We start from the raw sequence: 21,502 nt of genomic DNA, 5'->3' as shown, positions 1-21,502 counted from the left end.
GAGGCACTTTTTTTTTTTGGATGTTTCAGAAAGTGCCTTCTGGGCTCTCACTCTGTTACTACATTTTCTCCCATGTCTCCCTGTGGCAGAAGTCCTAACACTTGAAAATAAATCCTGAGGCAGCTTTTGCTGTCATACATTCCCCAAAAAACACAGGGACCAGTCAGGGATGCAATTGGAGATGCGGGTTACTGAGAGAGAGAGAGAGAGAGAGAGAGAGAGAGAGAGAGAGAGAGAACAGAACCTCTGGGGGGTCAGGAGCAAGGAAAATTGGGGTCGGAGGGTTCTGACAGGACTTGTTCTTATATTACCTTTACAAGCCTAGAAATTGTCCCTGATCAGAAAGGTTTTTTAACAGAAACCCTGAGGTTAGTGGCTGTAGCCACAGTGTATGGCTTTGGAATTTTAAGCCATACTAAATTATTTCATATTCAGAGAGCAGGAAGGCTCCTCCTGCCCTGTCCCAGTGCAGGACATCTCCAGTGAGGAGATGGAGAAGCAAAGTCAGGTGAAGCACAAGAAGCACTGAGCTTTCCAGCAGCCAATGTCTGAACTGGGATGAAAAAGCAAATGACTGAGTAGTGGAAACACAATTTTCTGGTTCCTTCCCTGATCTGTATTGTCTTTCTGGAAAGAAAAGGCAGAATGAATTGTCTCTGGGATGGAGCTCATTGAGCTGTGTCTAGTTCTGGGGTCTTCAGCACAGGAAAGACATGGAGCTGTTGGAGTGAGTCCAGAGGAGGCCACGGAGATGCTCCCAGGGCTGGAGCCCCTCTGCTCTGGAGCCAGGCTGGGAGAGCTGGGAGTGTTCACCTGGAGAAGAGAAGGCTCCAGGGAGACCTGAGAGCCCCTTCCAGTGCCTAAAGGGGCTCCAAGAGAGCTGGAGAGGGATTTTGAACAAGGGATGGAGGGACAGGATAAGGGGAAATGGCTTCCCACTGGCAGAGGGCAGGGTTAGATGGGATATTGGGAAGGAATTCCTGGCTGGGAGGGTGGTGAGGTCCTGGCACAGGTTTCCCAGAAAAGCCGTAGCTGCCCCATCCCTGGGAGTGTCCAAGGCCAGATTGGACAGGGCTTGGAGCAACCTGGGCTAGTGGAAGGTGTCCCTGCCCATGGCAGGGGGTGGGGAGAGATAATCTTTACTGTCCGTTCCAACCCAAACCATTCTGGGATTCCGTGATTCTGTGATAGGGCCTCACTCCAACCACATCCTGCTTTCATTGAGTGCAGTTGTTAACTGGGTATTCCAGCTTCCCAGATCCCCTCTTTTTGAAGCGCTTGGGGTGAAGGACTTTTGAGAACAGTCTGATGGGGAGTGGCTGAGGGAGCTGGGGGGGCTCAGCCTGGAGAAAAGGAGGCTCGGGGGGGACCTTCTCACTTTCCACAACTCCCTGAGAGGAGGGTGGAGCCAGGTGGGGATCAATCTCTGCTCCCAGGGAACAAGGGACAGGACAAGAAGAAACAGCCTCAAGTTGCACCAGGGGAGATTTGGTTGGATATTGGGAAAAATGTCTTCACAGAAAGGGTTGTCCGGCCCTGGCTCAGGCTGCCATGCTCTTCATGTATTGTTGGGATTCACTGAACTGTAGGGAACACTCTGGAGCCAGCTAAACCCAAACTCACTGTTCTTGCTTCCCTTTATACCTCCTGGAGAATACAATTCAAGAATGGAAATACAATTCCAGAATGGATTAGAAATGAAAGAAAACTCTTACAAAGGACAAGTTCTCTTATTTTAAAATGCAGGAATAAATGACTCTGACCACATCTGGAGGTTCTCAGTCCTCCTCTTTGTCTAGAGGAAACTTAAATTAACTCAGTCTTGGATTTTTAGGCTATGCTTTTTCTAGCAACTATGGAATTCCAAGGTACCAGTGTTAGGGCATTGTTGTCCACTCTGACAGACAGCAAAGGCACTGGAATGGGTTTTTCTTGGCCAACCAGCATTGACCCAGGTGATCCCTGTGCACATTTTGAGAGTTTGCACTGATTAGGGCGATTCCCAATAAGCATTGTAGGCGTACCATGCTAAAAAGATTAATATTATGGTTATTTGGGCAGGGAATGAACATAGTAATATCATAGAATCATAGACTCATAGACTCATAAAATCATAGAATGCTTTGGGTTGGAAGGGCCTTATAGATCATGCAATTGCAACTCCCCTGCTATGGACAGGGATATACGAGAATATTTAGATAACTAATGGAGATAAAACTCAGAGTGCTTTAATTTAGTTGGGATAAACAGCACCCTACATTTTAGTGCGTGATCACAGAATCCATGGAATATGAAGGTTGGAAAAGACCTCTAAGATCGAGTTCAACCATGATCCTAAGATGGATGCTGAGGTTTATCCTGCCATTTTCACTGCAAGGGCATTCACCAATGCTGCACATAAATTAGAAGCAGTGAGTGGATCTCTGGCCTTCAAACACTCATGAATAATATCACTCCTTGTCTACTGAGGAATGTGTGCAAAGCTGCAGGATTTGAGGACTTACATATTGCCAGTTTTTCCCTGTATAATTGCACAAAGGCTGCAAACTCCACTTTCACATATGAACCTATAATTGCAAAAGGCTGGAGAGTGGTAGTCAGGCACTTTGCACAATAATAACCTGTTCCTCTTCATCTCACAGGATCCCTGGAAGATTTTTCATGCCTAGGCAGGATGAGGCGTACACAGTCAGCTCCTGGTCTCACCCCCTATCCCCATTCCCAAGCCATGACTCATTTTTGGACATCCAGCCTGAAGAAAGTCCGGGAGATGTGGCTCCAAGTGAAATCAGTGGGCATCAGGCTCCACATCCTCATGTAATTAAGCTCTGTCAGATATTCCCCATCAAAAAGTCATCAAGGGAATGTTGTGCTTAATCACCACATCAGTTTATCCAACACTGTTTCTCCTCAGTTCCCCAACGGGCTTGGCTGTGCTTTTGCCATGTGTTTGCATGGATCTTCCCTGCTAGCCAGATAATTCCATGCTAACAGTTTTGTGTCCCAAGGCTCAGCCTATTGCTACAGGCACTTCTCCCTGAAAGACACCAAGCTCTCTCCAACTCATTAATGTCACCTTGGAGGAAACTAAAACCAGCGTGTGATCACCAGCTCTTTAGGAATTTGCAGAGAATAAGGATATTTCTAGATCCCTTAAGAGAGGAATTATCATCCTGGTACTGCTGACAGGTTACACAGAGCTCACTGAGGCAAAGAGACGCCCACACCTGATTTTTAGGAATATTCCCTAATTCTGTAGATGTCATTTTGCAGCTTGGCTGAAAGGGACAGGTAAAACCAGCATCTGAATTGAGAATCTGAATTGTTCTCTCGGTTTAGGGTTTCATCATTCTTTCCTCAACAAAACATTGCCTTTCTGAAAACAAATAATTTCTTATAAAAATCCTAATTCTTTAGAGGGAAAATTTGTTTTCTTTGTTTAGGTTTATCTTTGTTTAACTGAGAATAGTAATCTATCAATCTTAAATATTTTACTTTTAGCCAATAAATATTAAATATTTATTTGTATTTATATTAATAAATTTACTTTCATTTACTTATATTAATAAATATTAAATATTTTACTTTTAGTCAATTAAAGGCATTCACCTGAATATAATTAATGTTGAAGTCAAGGGGGTTTAAATTACAAAATCACAGAATCATTTGAGTGGAAAAGGATCTTCAAAGATCATCCAGTCCAACCACTAAAATTAGTAGGTTTTCAAACTGTTAGAATTTGATGATGATGGTGAAGCTTAACTTGACTAAAAAGCTGTTAACAGAAAAGGAAATGGAATAAATACAAAGTACAGCAAATGGAAAGAAAGAAATACAGAACATGAAAAAAAATCTTGAATCTCCTATTTTCTATGGATGTTTTGGGGGAATCTGGGTATTGCTATGAAAAACACTATTTAAAAAAGAATATGTGTTGTCATTTAAATAAATCAAACAATCTCACTCTTACTGGTCAGTCCTCACTTTTATTTTTCCTTCATTGAATGAAGGGCCATTAAAGAGGAGAGAAAGTTAAAAAGTTGCATAAAATGCCTTTTCTTTTTAAGGGAAACGAAGCTAAACCCAGAGTTCTCTTTGAGTTAATTTTTTTTTTCCCTTAGAAGGATGTTTTCTGCAAGGAAATCATCAATGGAAAATGTTTGACCAGCTGTACTCTTATCTTTCCATCTGGAAACACAGGCAATACATGGAAATCCCCACCTCACTCGAAGTTTCAAGGGGGTGACTGGTTTTTGTGCTCGTGCTTCTTTCGATATGAGTAAGTGCTTCAGCATTTGCTTTTGTTTGCCATCCATCCACTCCAAGTCCAAGGAAAAATACAGGGAAGTTTCACCTTGTGCCATTCCAGGGCAACGATCACGGCACAGGGACCTGTGGAGTCGGTGCCGGGTCAGTTTTGTGCAGTGCCCCGAGCAAGGCTTTGGTCTTGGCTCCTTCTGGAGCCTTCAGGGAATTTTAATCTGGAGATTGACTTCCAGCTTGCAGGAAATAACAGAGACAACCTGGATATATCTCAATATGGGTTGGACATGGGTCATTTGCACTGTTGGCTTGGATTTGGCTGGAGTTTGCTGGCGTGAACCCAAATGATCCCCAGCCGCGGGTCAGGAGTCAGCAGAGTCCACGGGCCACACTTGGTGGGTTGTTTAGATGCAGCCACCTTGTTCTGGAGAGAGTTTAAGTGGATGGACTTTACCAGACCAAGCCCACAGAGATGGGCACAGGTTCTGGTTCATCTAAGAAGCTGTGTCTGTCCCATCCCTGGAAGTGTTCAAGACCAGGAAGGGATGGGACTTGGAGCAACCTGGGATAGTGGAAGGTGTCCCTGCCCATGGCAGGGGGTTGGAATTGAATGATCTTTAAGGTCCTTTCCAACCCAAACCATTCTATGATTCTATGATTCTAAGACTTGTCTTTGATATAAAGAGATCTAATTTTGTCTGCCATCCAGTCCTATCGAGTTTGGAATTCCTTTGTCCCTCTGTTTTGTTTTTTTTTTTTTTTGCCAAGTTTTGAATGTGGGAACTGATCTATCACTGTTTCTCCTGCCTGTGTTTTACAGGGTGACTGTAGATCAAAATCCTGCTAGTCTTCCAGGAGAACAGCAGAGAGAGTTAAAGTTGTTCAGCCTGGAGAAGAGAAGGGTCTGGAGAGTCTCATTCCAGGAGAACAGCAGGGATAGTTAAACTTGTTCAGCCTGGGGAACAGAAGGCACTGGAGAGTCTTATTGCAGGAGAGCAACGCTGTTAGCAGGAGTGGTGGGTGCAGAAAGGCTGTAAAATTTGGCTTTTCTTCCTGCAGTCTGGACTGATTTGCCACCTCTGGTTTTACTTTGTATCCCAGCCATGAAGTGTTGATAACACTTGAGAAAAAAAAAAGAAACCCCAAAAGGACAGACATACACACACACACAGACACACACACGAAGACCTGCCCCAGCTTGCCTTACAGGTTCTCCGCCCGGGAGCAAATCGCTTGGGAAATTTAATTAAACTTTAATGAGGCACTTTGATTGCTGGGCCGTGCGCCGAGTGGAATTAATGTACAGTGAAGGGGCGTCTCGTCATGCTGCTGGCAATGGCTGGCAGGTTCATGTAGAGCAGAGCATGTCATCCTAAATCACCTTTTGAACTCGGGAAAGCAGCAGGGAAGAGCAACCGGGAAGCTCTAATGGGTCATTTAGTACGGCAGGTCCTTTCCCTGTGAATCCCACATCTCGGAGAAATTCCCTCTGAGTCACTTCTGGGACTTCTCAGGAGGTTGGGGGGTGGGTGGCAGGCAGGGTGGTGGTGATGGTGGTTTGGGTCGCCGGGTTTCCTTCTCTTTCCCGTGAGTAGGCAGGGCTGGAGGGAGCGATGGTATGGGAGATCCTGGGAGAGCTGGGTGATGAGCAGGGACTTCCAGGGATCCCCCATGGGACTGGGGTACAGAGAAAGGTACTCTTTTGTTGCCAGTGGAGATGTGGGTTCTGTTTCAAGTGAAGGGCCTTCAGGCCACCAAGGAAAGGCATTTTGTAATGCAATCCTTGTTTGGAGAGGGACATCCAACCTCAGGAGAATCCCACCTCCTTCTGCCTCAAAGCTGGGCCTCCATCTAGGAAAAGATCTGTCATAGATCCCATACAGGATCTCCAGACATCCCTTAGAACATTTCTATGAGAAGCTGCTGCACCAGGCCAGGTTTGACTGTCATCCACATTTGGCTTAGGGGATCCCAAAGGAATTGGGACACTGTGCATTCATCCAAGTAGGTCCCTAATGGAAAGGATCCCTTTATTTTCAGGGACACCCCTCTCCAGGCATCCAGGAAGGTGAGTGCTACATATTGGGAGTGAAGAGAGGACAAATATCAGGAAGGCACTGCCACCCAGATCCTCTGCTTTTTCAGCAGGACACGCAGAGCAAACAGAAAATGAGGCCCAGAGCTGGGCATGGTGTGGAGAAGGAATGAATCCAGCAATTTCTCATTACCAAGGGGCTGTGCTGGAGGTTCAGCCAGTTAAATGATGCCTCTGCTGTGGTGTTCCAGCTGGGAGTTCTGCTACCCTGGGATCAGAGTGGAGACAGCTGGGCACGCCTGGGAAGCAAATCCCACTTTAAATCACTGATCAGACTTGCCCAGTGCAGTCACTGAAAGGGACCTGGCAGGCCCTGCTAAAATTAAATGTTGAGTGGATGCGTCCAAATCTGTCTGTGAGCTGAGAGACCGTGGTCCAAGGGGGGGAAAAGTTCATCTATAATCCTGTAATCACACAATCAGTGCCTTCCAAAGCGCTGTCACATCACAGGATCCCCTGTAACTCCAGCTCTCCTGCACACTCTGGCATCTGGAAGGAGGTTGCACAAACATGCTCCAGCCTGGCATTTCCTAATCCTGAAGTATTTGACTCTGCAACTGCAACATGTCCTCTGTGCACAGGGGAGGGAAGTGGGAATGTCTTCTAAGCTTGTAAAAGCCCAACAGGCAAATCCATGCTCCAGAATTACCCAGAAGCCTCGGTCTGCATTTATATTTATCAAGGAATAAGACCAGGATCAGGGGCACAGACACCTGTGCAATGACCTTGCAGCTACTTGGTGTGATTGTGGCCCAGGTCAAGTGGCAAGGATGCAACCAATGCCCAGGGTAAGGGGCAAGGTGAGCAAAGGCCAGGGGTCATTTACAGGAGGCTGTTTGGGTTCTGTCATATCCTCTTTTGGAAGGCTGGGAGGGATTAGTAGGATGGATGGACCACTTGGGCCCAGAGCTAATCTCTTCATTTTTTTCTGTATAGAGGCATCCATGAGAGCCATCAGAGCCTCTGGAAGCATCAGACCACCAAGGCATAGTAGGAGGCTGTCACCACTCCCAGACCAGCACTGAAGAGAATCAGAACCACAAAATCATGGAATCATGGAATCACAGAATATCCTGAGTTGGAAGGGACCCACAAGGATCATCCAGTCCAACTCCTGGCCCTGCACAGGACAGCCCAACAATGCCACAATGTCCCTGAGAGCGTTGTCCAAACATTCCTTGAGCTCTGGCAGCCCTGGTGCTGTGACCACTGCCCTGGGGAGCCTGTTCAGTGCCCTTCCTCCCTCTGGGAGAAGAACCTTTTCCTGATATCTAACCTAAAAGGACACCTGGGACACGCATTCTGCTGAGACTTTCACCAGTCAGTGCTGACAGTTGTGGAATAGGAGACCACGGGATGTATGTGTGCATATATATATATATATATAATATCACAAAATCATGGAATGGTTTGGATTTGAAGAGACCATAAAGCTCATCTTATTCCAACCCCCTGCCATGAGCAGGGACATCTTCCTCTATCCCAAGTTGCTCCAAGCCCCCTCCAACCTGGCCTTGGACACTTCCAGGGATGGGGCAGCCACAGCTTCTCTGGGCAACCTGTGCCAGGGCCTCAACACCCTCATCACAAAAAGTTTCATCCTGATATCAAGTCTAAATCTACCCTGGTTTAGTTTAAAACCATCACCTTTTTCCTATTGTGACAGGCTCTGCTAAAAAGTTTGAACCCATATTTCACACACACACACACATATATTTACACACACACATATATATACATATATATATACATGTATGTGTCATATCTCCTGTATGTGTGCATATATACTACAGATATCTATCTATCTATCTATATCTACCTATCTATCTATCTAGCTGTCTATCTATATGTATATTTTGTATCTCCAGTAAATAAAAGTGGTAGATTTGGGAATACCAACTACTTCAGAGCAGAGCTCATGGTGTTCCTGGGTTTAGAGACAAATTAAACCTCAGGCCTTTTCTACTCTGGGGGCTCAGAGTGGTGACAATCACAACCTTGTGATGCTCAGGACAAGAAGTGTGGCCCTGACAGGACAAAATCAAACAGCTGGTTCCAGGTCAGGGGTGCTGAGTTTTAAACTAAGGTTTTTGGCATCCTCCCTGAATTTTGGCTGAGGCCCAAAAGGGCAGTGTGGAGACTCTTCACTCGCCAGGGAAGCAGATCCAGCCTTTTCCACTCAAAACTTCATGAAAAAAACCCCACCTGAAAGCAGTGTTTTCTTTATCAAAACAAGAAGATAGGGTGGTGGTTGTGGACGAGGATTTTTGGTGCCCCAGCTGGTCAGGGATCAGTGGGACCTGCCATCCCTTGACAGCCGATCCCTGCTCCCTGGGATGCCAGGAGGGAGCAGCAGGGATTGTGACTCAGCCCCCACGTGAGCTGGTTTCCTTCCTGCACCGCCAGCCTGGCCTTCTGATGTTTTGTTTGCCACTGAAGCTCTGGGGGCCAAGTGGGAGCTCCTGGAAATCAAAGGGAAAGAACAACATCTTGGGCTTGGCAAGGCGGGTCCCGCCTGGCTGGGGCAGGGGGGGGCACTCGGGGTGCTGAGGAAAAGGGCTGGGAGAGACTGGCAGGAGGGCACAGGTCAGGCCTCCAGCATGAACCTTGTTATCCCTAAACTCTCCCTGCATTCAGCAGTGCTCCTTGGATGTCCTTCAGCTGCTGGTGGAACCCTCATGGGCTCCTCAAGCTCTGAGGAGGAGGAAGGAAAGGGGTTCCCCATCTCTCCTTTCTTCTCTGAGTGTCTTCCAGTCCTCTCTCTGACCCACCGGGTGGGAAATGGGACCCTCAGCAGTTCCTTCTGGATTGAAATGGGAGTGGGAGGCAGCTCAAAGATAAACCTAAATAGCTCTTTAGTTAATCACCCTGGGCAGGAGATTCCCAGATTTTCTCTGTTTTCAGACTTCACTCTGTTGACGCCAAAGTCAAAACCCTCAATCAAAAGTTGGTCGATGTTTGGCTCTGATGCCCCTTGGGTTGGTTTGGCCACATTCAAAACAGGTGGACAAATCCAAATCTTCACCTGGAATGTTTTCACTACCCCTGTGCCGGGGTTGGGGCAGGACTTGCTGGCCTGAGCACTGCTGTGCTGGGCACTGGAGGAATTTCAGTGTGGATGGCAGTACTTGAGGGCTGGGGATCTTCTCTGTCCTGGTTTCTTGAGCAGTCTGAGTTTAGTGCAGGTCTCTCCATGTCCCTTCCAGCATCCAAAGATGACCCTGAACATGCACCAGCCCTCAGACAGCTCAGAGGTTTTGGCTTGAGCCTTGTGGATCATCCCAGAAGAGTGTCAGGAGCGCACAAACGGCATTTGAAAGAGGAGGGTCTGGCCAGCACTGGATTCTACTTATTTATTCCAAAAATATGGAGAAAATCCATTTTATCTCATTCCCTCCAAACCCACTGCACAATCCCTCTGTCCTCCCCAGCCAGCTGGGCGCTGCTGGGCTGTTGGACCCAATTCCCCCCCATCCACCCATTTTTAACATCTTTTTTTCCCTGGATAACACAGATGGGCAGGAGCTCACCCTGGACCTGCAGCTGGTGGGGGTGGTCTTGGCTCCTGCCTTGAAGGGGCTCATCTGAGCAAACCCTAACCGGGGGCTGGATCTCCTCCAGGTGGGACATGCTGGGTTTGGCCAAGGTGACTCTGGATTGATGCTGAGCCTGATCCCACAGTGTTGATCCTGCACTGTCCAGCCCCAGGCTCTTCTCCCTGTTTCCCCCTGCCTTTTGCCTTGGCTCCCTCCTGCCCCATCCCAGCGGGCAGGGAGAGACCCCAACCTGCCCATATCCCTCCACCTCCATCCCCTCGCCTCTGTTTTCCCATTCCCAGCATTTACCCTCCCGCACGTAGCCCTGGGGGAGCCAGAAGACTGTACACAGAGAAGTTATTTTTCCTTGACATAAACATCCAAGCCTTTCCTCGGCCCCTTCTCTTGAAACGTGGAGGTAGGACCTGGACTCATAACATCCGGCAGGAGGGGCTGGCCTTATCTGCCAGGAAACACTCAGCTCCGGATACATCCTCCCCTGCTCCCGGCACCCCGAGCAGCTCCCATTGGCAGTGCCGGGCAGGAAACCACTCAGCAGCTTGTCTCATTCCCTCCTCTGGAGAGACGGGAGGGAGGGCCCGGTCCAGCCCTCCCTGCGTGGCTCCCTGCGGGATTTGGAGTTAGGGTGGGATGGGGGGAAAAAAAGGGTTGGAGGGGGGAAGGTGTTTACTCGTGAGCAGAGAGGGGTTGATGGGGGCAAAAGGGGATTTGGGGATTTGCTACTCAGCCAAGTCGCCTCATCCCCCTCTCAGCCTCTGCTTCCCTCCCCTGGTTCCACTTTGAAAAGCAGGGAAAAACATCGTCTTTCAGCTGATTTTGTTGTAGGATTCGTGTCCCTCGCATGGGGTAGGGACCCCTCTGCTAAGGGCAGCACAAGCATTTGGATCTGTTCGAACTCTTGGGAAGAGACAGGTCATGTCCCGACACTGGTCAGAGAAAGATGGAAGGGAAGGATGTTTTATCTCTGTTTGTTTTACAAACAGGGAAACTGAGGCATGGAGCAGCCACGTGGCTGCTTGTCCTCGGGGTCCACCCCTGCCCAGTGGTCGTGGGACAAGACGTGGCAAGGGAGGACAGAGAGGAGCCACCACCTGCTCAAGGAATGCAAAGGAAATCACCCAGGGCATGACACACACCAGAGCTCCAAGCCAGCCCAAATCCCAGTGCTATCCGGGAAGGTGACCTCATCCCTGCTCCTAGTGCCCGGCACCGTGACCTGCACAGCCACAGGGGCCAAGGACTGGCCAGGGCCACCGGACACCAGGGACAGAGGGCTCCCACCCTGGTCACCTCCCGGCAAGGAGACACCCTTGTCCTGGCCCAACCCAACACCCCCAAGCAGGAGCCCAAATGTGGTGTGAGGCCGTTTTATCCCTTCCTGCAGCCCTGATTTGATTTTCCTGCTGGTTCCCAGCCCATCCCAGCCTGGAGAAAGCAGGCCACAAACCACAAGGCTCCTCGGCATGCGTGGAGACAGCCTTGGGCTCCTGGGTTTGGAATGGGGACAGAGGAGAAACATGCCCAGGACTGATGCAGAACGCATCCTGCTTGGGGTGGAGACCCCCACGACATCCATAAACCACCATGGCCATCAGTCTTCTGCTCAGAAGTCCTCTTTCCAAGAAAAACGGCTCCTTCTCACCTCTGTCAGCTGCTTATTTTCCGGCTGGTCCCTGCAGCAATGCCCTGCATCCCAAAAAGCTGCTGTGGGGAGTGGGTTGACCTGTAGCATTGCATTTTCCATCCCACCAGAGAAGGGGTGGATGGTTTTACTCCTGAATTCCATCCCGGTTGCCAGTGTCCTGGAGGTGGGAGCCGGCTGCTCCCGGCGCTGGGCGTGTGCCCGGATCCGGCCTCGGAGCCCTGGCTCCCAGGGAGCCGCACCTCGCCTTGGCTGCAGCTCCCAACGCCCTCGGGGGGCCCCGGCTCCCAGTTGGGGCCTGTAGCTGTTCCTGGCGTGCCGAGAGCACAGGGACACGCTCCCACCTCTCCTCACGTGGCTCCAGGTTGAGCAAGTGGGGACAGGCTCAGCTGGAGGGACTCTCCGTTTATCCCAGGCTCCTCGGGGCTGGGATGCATGGAGAAACTCCTTTTCCTGGGGAAATCAGGCTCTGGGCGCTGCTGGGAGGTCTTGGTGGGGGCTTTACCTCTGCCAACCAGGAATGTGGTGAAGGGAAGGAAGGAGAGGGCTCATGGGGTATTGCAGTTGATCCCATTGTTACTGGGGGAATGGGAATAAAGGGAAGGACAAGTGGGACCAGCCAATGTCCCAGAAGAGGGTCCCACTGGGGGGATGATGCAACAACCTAAATCAAGCTGGTGGCAATGCCCAGAGCTGTTTTTCTTGGGGGGCCAGGATGGCTGAGCCTCCTCCCCCAGGCCGTTTAAAACTCATTGCACTGTTCTCAGCTGCCTCTTGAGGCTGGGACACCTCAGGGATCACAGGTAGAGGTGGAGGAGGGAGAAACAGGACTTCTCCAGCCCCTCTCCTGCTCCTGGCACGGTCCCATGTGAGTCAGTGCTGCTGGGCAGAGAGGCCAGACAGACTCACGGCACCTCCCTCCTTCCAGCCCCATCAGGCTGGCTTACAAATCCTCTTGGAAAAGTCACATTTGGGGTGAGCCACCCCAGCCAGGGAGCCACCACAGTGCCTGGGGCCAGCAGGACACCCAAAGGTATCCACTTCGTTCCCCCTGAAAGGGAAACCAAGTGGCCAAGGGTGAGTTTGGATGCCTGAGTGATGGACGAAGGAAGAGGCTGCGTGTGATGGGAGAGCTGGATCCAGGGGACACTAGTGGGGGACAAAGGAGCACCATAAGCACAGGACAGGGACATATTGGTGTCACCCCAAATACACAGACTCCCACCTTCTGGGATCACGGGCTCCCTGGGGCAGAGATAAGTCATTTATGGGAGGCAAACCAGCCCAGGTGGTTGGGTTGGGTTGGGGTGGGTGAGTGAGCTCTGGAGATCCTTTCCAGCCAACACAGAGATGGGCATCACAAAGTGTGTCAGAAAATTTGCTCCTCCACTTTTTGGGGCCAAGCAGGAGGACACAGCCTGGGAGGACACTGCTTTGGGAGGTGTTTCCCCAGCCTTGGAAGGGAGGTTGGAATAGATGATATCCAGAGGTCCCTTCCAGCCCTAACAATTCTGTGCACATGCTTTCATCTCAAGGTCTGGCAGGAGTAGGCTGGGATGTTTGTCCATAGACAACAAAACAGATGAAGCTTTTCTCTTTGCTTGGCCAGGCCTGAAGGCCATCAATCAACATCCACCTTGACACAGATCCCCAAATTTGACCCACACATTTCTCAGGTCTCATCGCCTTGATCAGCATCTGCACCAAGGACCCTTTATGTGACCCCTCACACCGTGGAGCACCTTAAATGGTGCATCAGCACAAACTGTGCAAGACAGACTTAAATGGGAATAAAAGCCACGTTCCAGGCACCAGCACTTGCTCCATAAATTGGCAATTTTGCTCACCAAGACACCAAAGGCAAAACTCTGCCTTCACTGTAATATTGACATAGGACCTGGTGTTAAAGGGTCATATTTGAGAGATGGCAAAAGCAGGATCAAGACCACCCCAAAACACACCAAAACACACTCATGAAAAGTGAAGGTAGGAACTCTTTGTTCCTCGAGTCATTTTCTTAGAAAGCAATCCACAATTTGTAAAGATAACCACAGATCTTTGTTTTATTTAAAAAAAAAAATGGAAGTAGAAAAACTTGGCTGAAAATATCAACAACAACAACAACAACATAATAATAAAAAAATAGCACTCGCATGGGAAATGTTTCTGTTTTGAAAACTTTTGTCAATAGCGACAGCAATTTAAATCATCGAACAATCATCGTATAAAAACATATTTATTTAAATTAAATATTTTATGCAAACTCGTATCTACACTCATTCAAAATGCATAGAGTCACACAAAAGAGATGGAATGTATTAGCTTAAAAACTGGTGGAGTTGTTTTTTTTTTTTAAGTATTATTTGCAATTATTATTAATACATTTTGGGGACTGAAACCAGGAAATCATAACCACGCTACTAACTAATCATTACCAAGTGCCATACAGTAAACACTAAGATTAATCATGTCATATAACTGATTTAAAATAAAGCTTCGTCTTTATGAAAAGGAAGAGAACTCGAGCAATACAAAAATCCGAGGGAGGGGGAATAATGGAAGGAATAAATCAATGTACAGCTTTATTACAAGCAATAATATGCCGGAGTTAGGACAGGAATTGGGCACTGCGGCTCCAAACGTGGAGCCTGAGCCTTCAAAGGATCTTTGCTAAAAAAAAAGTGTCTGCTACATCATCACCTCTTGGCCAAAATGTTTATCCCAGGACCCGTTCTCAGGGGTGGATGCTGGATGGATCCTGCCTTTCCAAGCCCTGATCTTACCCTTCTCCAGAATGTGCTGAGCACCCTCAGGGCTGGCTGCCCCCTTCCTGGCTGGTGTCCCATCCCCTCTGGGGTTTCCTGAGGGATGAAGCCCCCAGTCCATGATCTGGGGGCAGTGGGAAGGGGGGTTTAATCCCCGCTAATGTGGTTGGGCAGGTCAGGGCGGCTGCAGCAACGCCGACGCTGGAACCCAGGAACAGCTCACAGACCGTGCACCCCTTCCCTAAAACCTTCCCTTTTCCTCCCATCCCTGCCTTCTCCCCTTCCAAGAGGACTTCAAACCTGACATTTCTGGGATGCTGCCACACTGCTGGCTCCAAAACAGAGCTGGGGACGCCTCGAAACGAGGGGCAGCCTTCCTGTGCTCCCGTGAGCATCTCTGCTTTGGAAGAGGGACTTGGCCAAAGGGCTTTGGCTTTGGAAGTGCCCCCCGGCCCCATTCAGAGGCTTTGCACCGGTGGTGACCCAACAACCAAAATCCTTTACCTACGGCACCGAGGAGCCTCCATGGCCCTGGCGGTTCGGACTCGGTCACCCTGAGGGATGGTGAGCGACGGCCCTGGGGGACAATGCCCCGTAACTCTGTGTGGGTCCTTCCAGGTGGCCCCAGCCCGGGCTCTTAGGACACGCTGTAGTTGTTGTAGTAGGTGGCCGTGGCGTCGGCCAGGACGGAGATGAGGCTGTTCTCGGAGGTGTGGGAGCTGCCGGACGCTGGGACTTGCCCATTGACCAAGACCCCGCTGTGGTGGTCGCCGTGGTGGCCGGGGTTGTTGAGATACTGGTCGAACTCGTTGCGGTCCATCTCCCCCAGCAGCTCCGCCTGGCTCAGCTGGTCCAAGGTGTCAAAGCCGTGGTGGTCGGGCGGTGGGGAGAGCTGGCCCAGGTGGGCATGGAGGCTGGGGGCGGGCAGGGAGGGGAAGGCGGGCGTGTAGTAGCTGGGAGGAGGAGGAGGAGGAGGAGGAAGGGCAGGGCAGCTGGAGGCCGGGGAGATCATGCAGGTGGCCGGCTGAGACATGGGGCTGAGCGGGTGGTGGTTGCACGGGAGGGAGTTCCCGTACTCCGGGGAGTAGGTGGCTCCGGCAAGGTGGGAGCGGTGGTGCTCGTCGGGGCAGGGCGAGGAGAAGAAGCTCTGCTCGGGGTCTATGGCATCCAGCGGGGACATCTCCGGGGGGGTGGGCAGCCCGTAGGGATAGGTGTCCACGCTGGCGCTGCTCCCGCTGCCCGGAGCCTCCCGGTAGCCCCGGACCGCCGGGAGCCCTGGGCGAGGCGGGTACTCACTCGGCCCCTCTTTGTCCCCCCCAGCCCTGCTGCAGGTCCTCTTCTCCGGCACCGTGTTCTGGTCCCGTGCCAGGCTGCCCAGCAAAAACCCCGGGTCCACCCTCTTGCCGATGCGCTTGACCTGCTTCTTCCTCCGGGGCCGGTATTTGTAGTTGGGGTAGTCTTGCATGTGCTTCACCCGCAGCCGCTCGGCCTCCTCCACGTAGGGACGCTTCTGAGAGAGGCTCAGTGCCTTCCAGGACTTCCCTGAAATGGAGAACACATTCCCTTAGCACCCAGAGCTGCTCCTCAAAGCTTGCAGGTGCTCAATCCAAGGGCAAGGCGTGGGGTCCCAATATCCGAGCTGGCACACGTGGAGGACACATCCCACAAACCCCACGGGAGGATAAAACAGCAATGGAGAAGGGGGGATTGAAGCCAGTGTAGGTTCTCCAACTCCCTCCATCCCAAGTCCTGAGCCAAGTGGGCTCAGGGTTAGTAAACAGTAAATAGTAAATAAATCCAGGCAGTTAAACTCTCCCAGTTCCATGGCCTGTGGAGCAGGGACAGCCAAAGCCATGCCTGGCTGAGCAGGGGGGTCAGGACATGATGTCCTTTAATGTGCCCCAGCCTGTGCCCTGCCAGGACTTGCACCAGGGCGTAAGAAAACCTGGGCACTATGACACCTGGTCTGAACAACCTGGTCTAGTGGAAGGTGTCCTTGCCTGTGGCAGGGGGGTTGGAATGAGCTGATCTTTAAGGTCTCTTCCCACCCAAACCATTCCATGACTCTGTAATTCTGTGACCTCGCTGCTCCCTGTTTGAGATACACAAAACGTCACCAAAACACAGGAGAGAGAAGCAGCGCTGGGATGGGGGGGTCGTATTCCAAGAAGAGGCTGTCCCAGGCTGCTCCTCAGGGTAAGGGGGAGAAATGAGGATACAGATCAAAGCCTTTGATGCCTTCCCATGGCCTGAGACAGCAGAAATTACACTAACAAGCTGAGATGCTGCCTGGCAAAGCAGCGAGGAGAAAACCCAAACCACCAAAGAAAACACCACAGAACTGTCCAGGGAAACACAAACTTTGGATAAGAGGTTGGGCAGTAAAAAGCTGTGTTGCAATTCGGGCAGCACTTTCTCAGGCTGTCTGGGCTGGTTATTTTGGTTTGCCCTCTTGGTTTCACATCAAAATTGGGGATTGGGAGAAGGGAAAAATGGAGGATGGGGAGTGGGAAACAAATGTGTGCTCAAAATGGGATTTGATCCCCCAGTAAACCAGCAGAAATTCAAAATACACACACACAGCCCGGCTGTGCAACACTGGGTGGGTGAGTGAGGTGGGGACAAAGTGGGACAGCAGAGACAGGTCAGGAAAATTTGGGGGTCCCTCCTGGCACAGCAAGGCAGCACCTGCAGGGTTTGTACCCGAGGGGTGGCAGGGTGTGCACAGGGGTGTCTGTCCCCTGGGGTGCAGGACGCCATCAGGTTTTACTCTCTCCAAGCATCCCAGAGGATATTGTCCCAGGATGCTGGACCTGGGCTGGCTTTGCACCCACAGCAGGGCCAGGTGGGTACAGGGGTGCCCACCTGCTGTGTGCCACACCAGGTCCCCGTCTGGGCAGGGTTTGGACACCCAGGGATGGCCGATGGAGCACAGGGTTCCCAATCCAGGGTACTGGATCTGAATAGGATTTGCACCCCTGAGAATGAGCAGGTGGGTGCCTGGGTTCCTACCCCAGGGCACTGGATTTGGATGGGATTTGCACCCCAGGGATAGCGGGTGGGTGCCTGTGTGCCCACCCCAAGGTACCGAATCTGGACGGGGCTTTCATTCCAGGGAAGGCTGGGTGGGTGCCCGAGTGTCCACCTGGGATACTGAATCCAGACAGGGTTTTCACTCCAGGGCTGGCCGGTGAGTGCCTAAGTGCCCATCCCGGGGCACTGGATCCGGGCAGGATTTGTAGCCTGGGAATGCCCTGGTGGGCGCACGGGTGCCCACTGTAAGGTGCTGAATCCAGGCAGGATTTGCACCCCAGGGATCGCCGGTGGGTGCCTGGAGGCGCCCCGGGGCACTGGGTCCCGAGAGGGTTTGCACCTCGGTGGGCGCCTGAGTGCCCACCCCGGGGTAGTGAATCCGAACGGGATTTGGACTCCATGGGATGCCTGGGAGGGTGCCCACCCCCGGCCACAGGATCCGGGCAGGGTGTGCACCCCATGGAATGCCTGGGAGGGTGCCCACCCCCGGCCACAGGATCCAGGCAGGGTTTGTATCCCATGGGATGACTGGGTGGGTGCCCACCCCGGGACACTGGATCCGGAAGGGATTTGCACCCCATGGGATGCCTGGGTGGGTGCCTAACCCGGCGCACTGAATCCAAACGGGATTTGCACCCCATGGAATGCCTGGGTGGATGCCCACCCCGGGGCACCGGATCCGGGCAGCGTTTGCCCCCCGGGGGATGCCCGAGTGGGTACCCACCCTCCCACTCCCTCCTCTCCCCCAGCCCCCCCCAAAAAACCCGCGCAACCCCCCCCTGCTCACCGAGCATCTTGCTGAGCTCCGCGTTGTGCAGGTCGGGGTTCTGCACCGCCAGCCGCTTCCTCTCGTCCTTCGCCCACACCATGAAGGCGTTCATGGGCCGGCGGATGCGGCTCTCGGAGCCCTTCTCGCCCTGCGGGGCCCGGGGGGGCGGCCCCGGGGACAGCCCCTCGCCCGCGTCCCCCTCCAGCCGCTCCGGCCAGGGGTACGTGCTGAGCAGCGCAGCCATGGCCCCCCCCCGGGCCCCCCCAGCCCCCGCTGCGCTGCCCTCGGGGTCCCCGCGCAGTCCCAGCCTCCCGCCCGGCCTCTCCCGTATTTATGAGCTCCTTGGAAAAAGCCTCCTCCAATGACACCGAAGGGACTCCGCTGCTCCTCCTTGTTTGCAAACTCCTCAGCCCCGGCCGGGATGGTGCGGGGAGGAAAAACTTCTCCCCACCCCTCCGCCCGGCACCCCCCGGGGGAGGGGAGCACAACCCCAAGACCCCCCCCCTTCTCCTTCCCGTCCCCCCTCCCCCCTTTATTATTGTTATTTTTCCTTATTTTGCCCTCTGAAAGGAGTAAGGAGGGAGCTGGAAATGTCCCTGCTGTCCCCCCCGCCCCAACAGCCTCGCTGCCCGCGACACCTCAGAGACCCTCAAACTTTAAAGGCTCGAGGGTAACACAAGAGACAGCAGATGAGGGCACTGAAAACTTGGGAATGAAAGGAAAATGGCCCCAAAAGAAGGTTCCCACAGGGGTGAAAAATGTCCCCCCCAGAGCCCTCCCCAGGATTTGGGAGCTGCAGGGTCCCTCTTTGCCTGGGGAAATCCCACAGTCCCACAGGCAGGGACGCTTTTCCCCGCTCCAGCTTTAACCATCAGTCCAGGCTGTGCTTTGCCACCCCATGTGGGTTTCCCCCCGAATTTCCAAGTCCCCTCCTGCAGGATGGAAACTGGGATGCAGTGAACCTGCTGGTGGGCGCTCGTTCAGCCTGGTTGGGCTCCTGAGAGAGCTTTTCAGGGGCGAACCAGGCAGGAATGGGGCTGGATACAGCCCAGAAGGGCTCCAGCATATCCCAGTCAGTCTCACTTGCCCACCCCTGGACACTGGGAGACAAAGGATCTTTTCCTTTCTGCTGCGTTTTATGGAGTGCTGCCCCATCCTGCAAAGCTGCACCAGCCTGGATGGGATGGAAGCCCCAAAGCCACGCAGTGGCATTTCCCACTGACCCCAGTTTGGTGCTCATGAGGGTGGGAAAGTCATCCAAGCAGCTTTCCCCTCACTAGGACAAAGGATCTCCAGGAAGGCGATGGGACCGAAAATCCCCAGCTGGCTGCCCTTTCCCGGCTCATCCCTGCAAACCTGCCCTGAGGAATATATTTAGTCGCTGGATTCCTTTATGATTCTGACCCCCTGACATGGGCTGCAGGGCTGCAGCGGCTCCACTGTGACTGATGGTGGATTTCCTCTCCCTGCTGCCAGAAAACCAGTGGGACGGGGGTGCGGGATGGGAAGGCGTTTCCTCGGGCTGGGCGCCGCTGCCCCATCCAACCCCAAAGAGGGGGGAAAACCCCGACGCTGATCCCATCCCGGGGTGTTTGTGCAGCTTTCCCACGTGCCTGGGTGTTCCTATTGACTCTTGTGAGATTAGGAATGATGGAGAGAGCGGAGTGTAAATGTGAGCAGGATCCGCCTGGGCTTCCTGGTCTCTCCCTTCCCTTTGCACAGGAGCGGGATGGCTCCGGTTTCTCATGGATTACAGTGATTTTGGGGTCAGGAGAGCTGGGATCTGCCAACTTCTCTTGAAGCAGAAGCAGCAACTGCCCTTTCTGAGCTTTTCCCCGGGACCCAATCAAAACCCTGCAGAAGCAACAACATTTTCCAGAGGAACTGATTAAATCTATTAAGCTATTTACAAGTGGGCTCCATCAGAGCTGCGTTATCTGGGAATACAACAGGAAGGCAACTTCTCTTAAATCTAAAAGGCGCAGGAGATTTCCTGGTCTTGGGACAGATTTATAAACCCTTTACACACACACACACAAGGCCTGCACAGAGCAACTGCCTTTTATCTGGGATTTGGAGCTGGGCACGCTCCTGGGGACAGCTTGTCCTGTCCCAGCAGCTCCAGTTCTCTCCTAAAGTCCTGTCTCACGCCTGGAAGTGCTGGGATGGGGCAGGGAGGGAGGATGCCAAAGCCTCCATCCTGCCCTGAACAGGTCTCCTGGGTGTATTTTGCAACTGGGATTTGCTGCAAAGCTTGGCAATGAGAAGTGGGGAAAAAACCCCTGTAACATCCCTAATCCTTTTGACTTCCCTTAGCTGGAGTTGAAGTGCCCTGAAAAAGAGGCTGTCTGGGGTTGCAAGGTTTTATTATGAATAGGGTGGTATTTTGGATATGGTGAATATGGTGCATGGCTCAGCCCTATTTATGAACCCTCAGGATGCTCCGGGCCTGGATATCATTAATATAAAACCAGCACCTCTGTCGAGGCCCCAGAGGCCAGAAATTTTTAGTAGAACACCTCCCCTCTAGGGAAAAGGATAGGAATGGATGAATTCCACTCAATCTCTTTTACAGGACTGCCTCCACCCTGCCCCCTGTTTCCACATTTTAGAGGATGGGAGGAAAGGTTTAGGGGGGAGGATAAAACCCTGAGCAAGGACAGGACCTGCCTCCACCTCCTGCCTCTGCTGCCCAAGCCTGGAGGCTCTCGGAGCACCTCACTGGGTGTTCCTGGTCCTCACCATTCCCTCCACATCCCAGGGGTGACATTTGATCTCCCACAGGTATTATAAGGGTTAACTTAAGGCTTTTCAAACTTCCCTGAGACACAAACTGGGACTTCTGTGGGGTCAGAGCACAAGGAAATCCAGCAAAATATTTATTGTTTGGATTTTCTCCTTTCCCAGGGCCCCCCTCCAAAATTTTAAGTGCAAACACTACTACTACTACTACTACTACAACTACTACTAATCACCTTTTTTTCCCCTTCTCCCCCTCTCCCACAGCACCTGGCATTCTGATTGCATTAGTAAGAAGGGTTTCATTCTGCACCCTGCCTAAAATGCTGGTTAAACCTGTCCTGGAGGAAGCTCCTGTGTTACATAAAGGGGTGAAAATGCCACCTCTTCATTGCCACCGTATCTGGGTAATTACCACCAGGCTGGAAAAACTCAGCATTACCTTTTCCACGCTCACCTTCCCTGCTCTGGTGAGAGGCTTCACCTGTATCTGGGGCACAGGAAGCAGCAGAGCTCTCCCAGGGCTTTGGGAACAGGGAAATTACGGCTAAAAGCTAAAATAGACGGAGCAGACAAAGGGGGGAAGAAAGCTTTGTTCTCCCCATTTTCACGGCGGGGGAACAGTGGCAGCAACTCCCC

The 21,502-nt window shown here is 52.0% G+C and overlaps 1 protein-coding gene across 1 annotated transcript; it reads right to left on the bottom strand.

Annotated features, from left to right (window-relative positions):
• Window positions 1-13,605: 13,605 nt before the first annotated feature.
• On the bottom strand, window positions 13,606-18,478 carry SOX7 (SRY-box transcription factor 7). Its single transcript, XM_051812234.1, has 2 exons — window positions 18,143-18,478; window positions 13,606-15,864 (listed from the first exon to the last, which is right to left on the bottom strand). The coding sequence occupies exons 1-2, from the start codon at window positions 18,366-18,368 to the stop codon at window positions 14,960-14,962; spliced, it is 1,131 nt and encodes a 376-aa protein (XP_051668194.1). The 5' UTR covers window positions 18,369-18,478; the 3' UTR covers window positions 13,606-14,959.
• Window positions 18,479-21,502: the final 3,024 nt, after the last annotated feature.

Source organism: Manacus candei, unplaced genomic scaffold (genome assembly GCF_025592945.1).
Source record: "Manacus candei isolate 608988 ecotype Guabito, Panama unplaced genomic scaffold, ASM2559294v1 h1tg000007l, whole genome shotgun sequence".
Classification (NCBI taxonomy): domain Eukaryota; kingdom Metazoa; phylum Chordata; class Aves; order Passeriformes; family Pipridae; genus Manacus; species Manacus candei.
This window is presented reverse-complemented; position numbering and strand designations above follow the sequence as displayed.

Bases quoted from the DNA above. Each gene is read 5' to 3' on its own strand.
- SOX7 (XM_051812234.1), bottom strand. From the start codon at position 18,368: ATGGCTGCGCTGCTCAGCACGTACCCCTGGCCGGAGCGGCTGGAGGGG. The intron at 15,865-18,142 runs GTGAGCAGGGGG...TCTCCATTTCAG, and splicing joins GGAGCTCAGCAAGATGCTCG to GGAAGTCCTGGAAGGCACTG.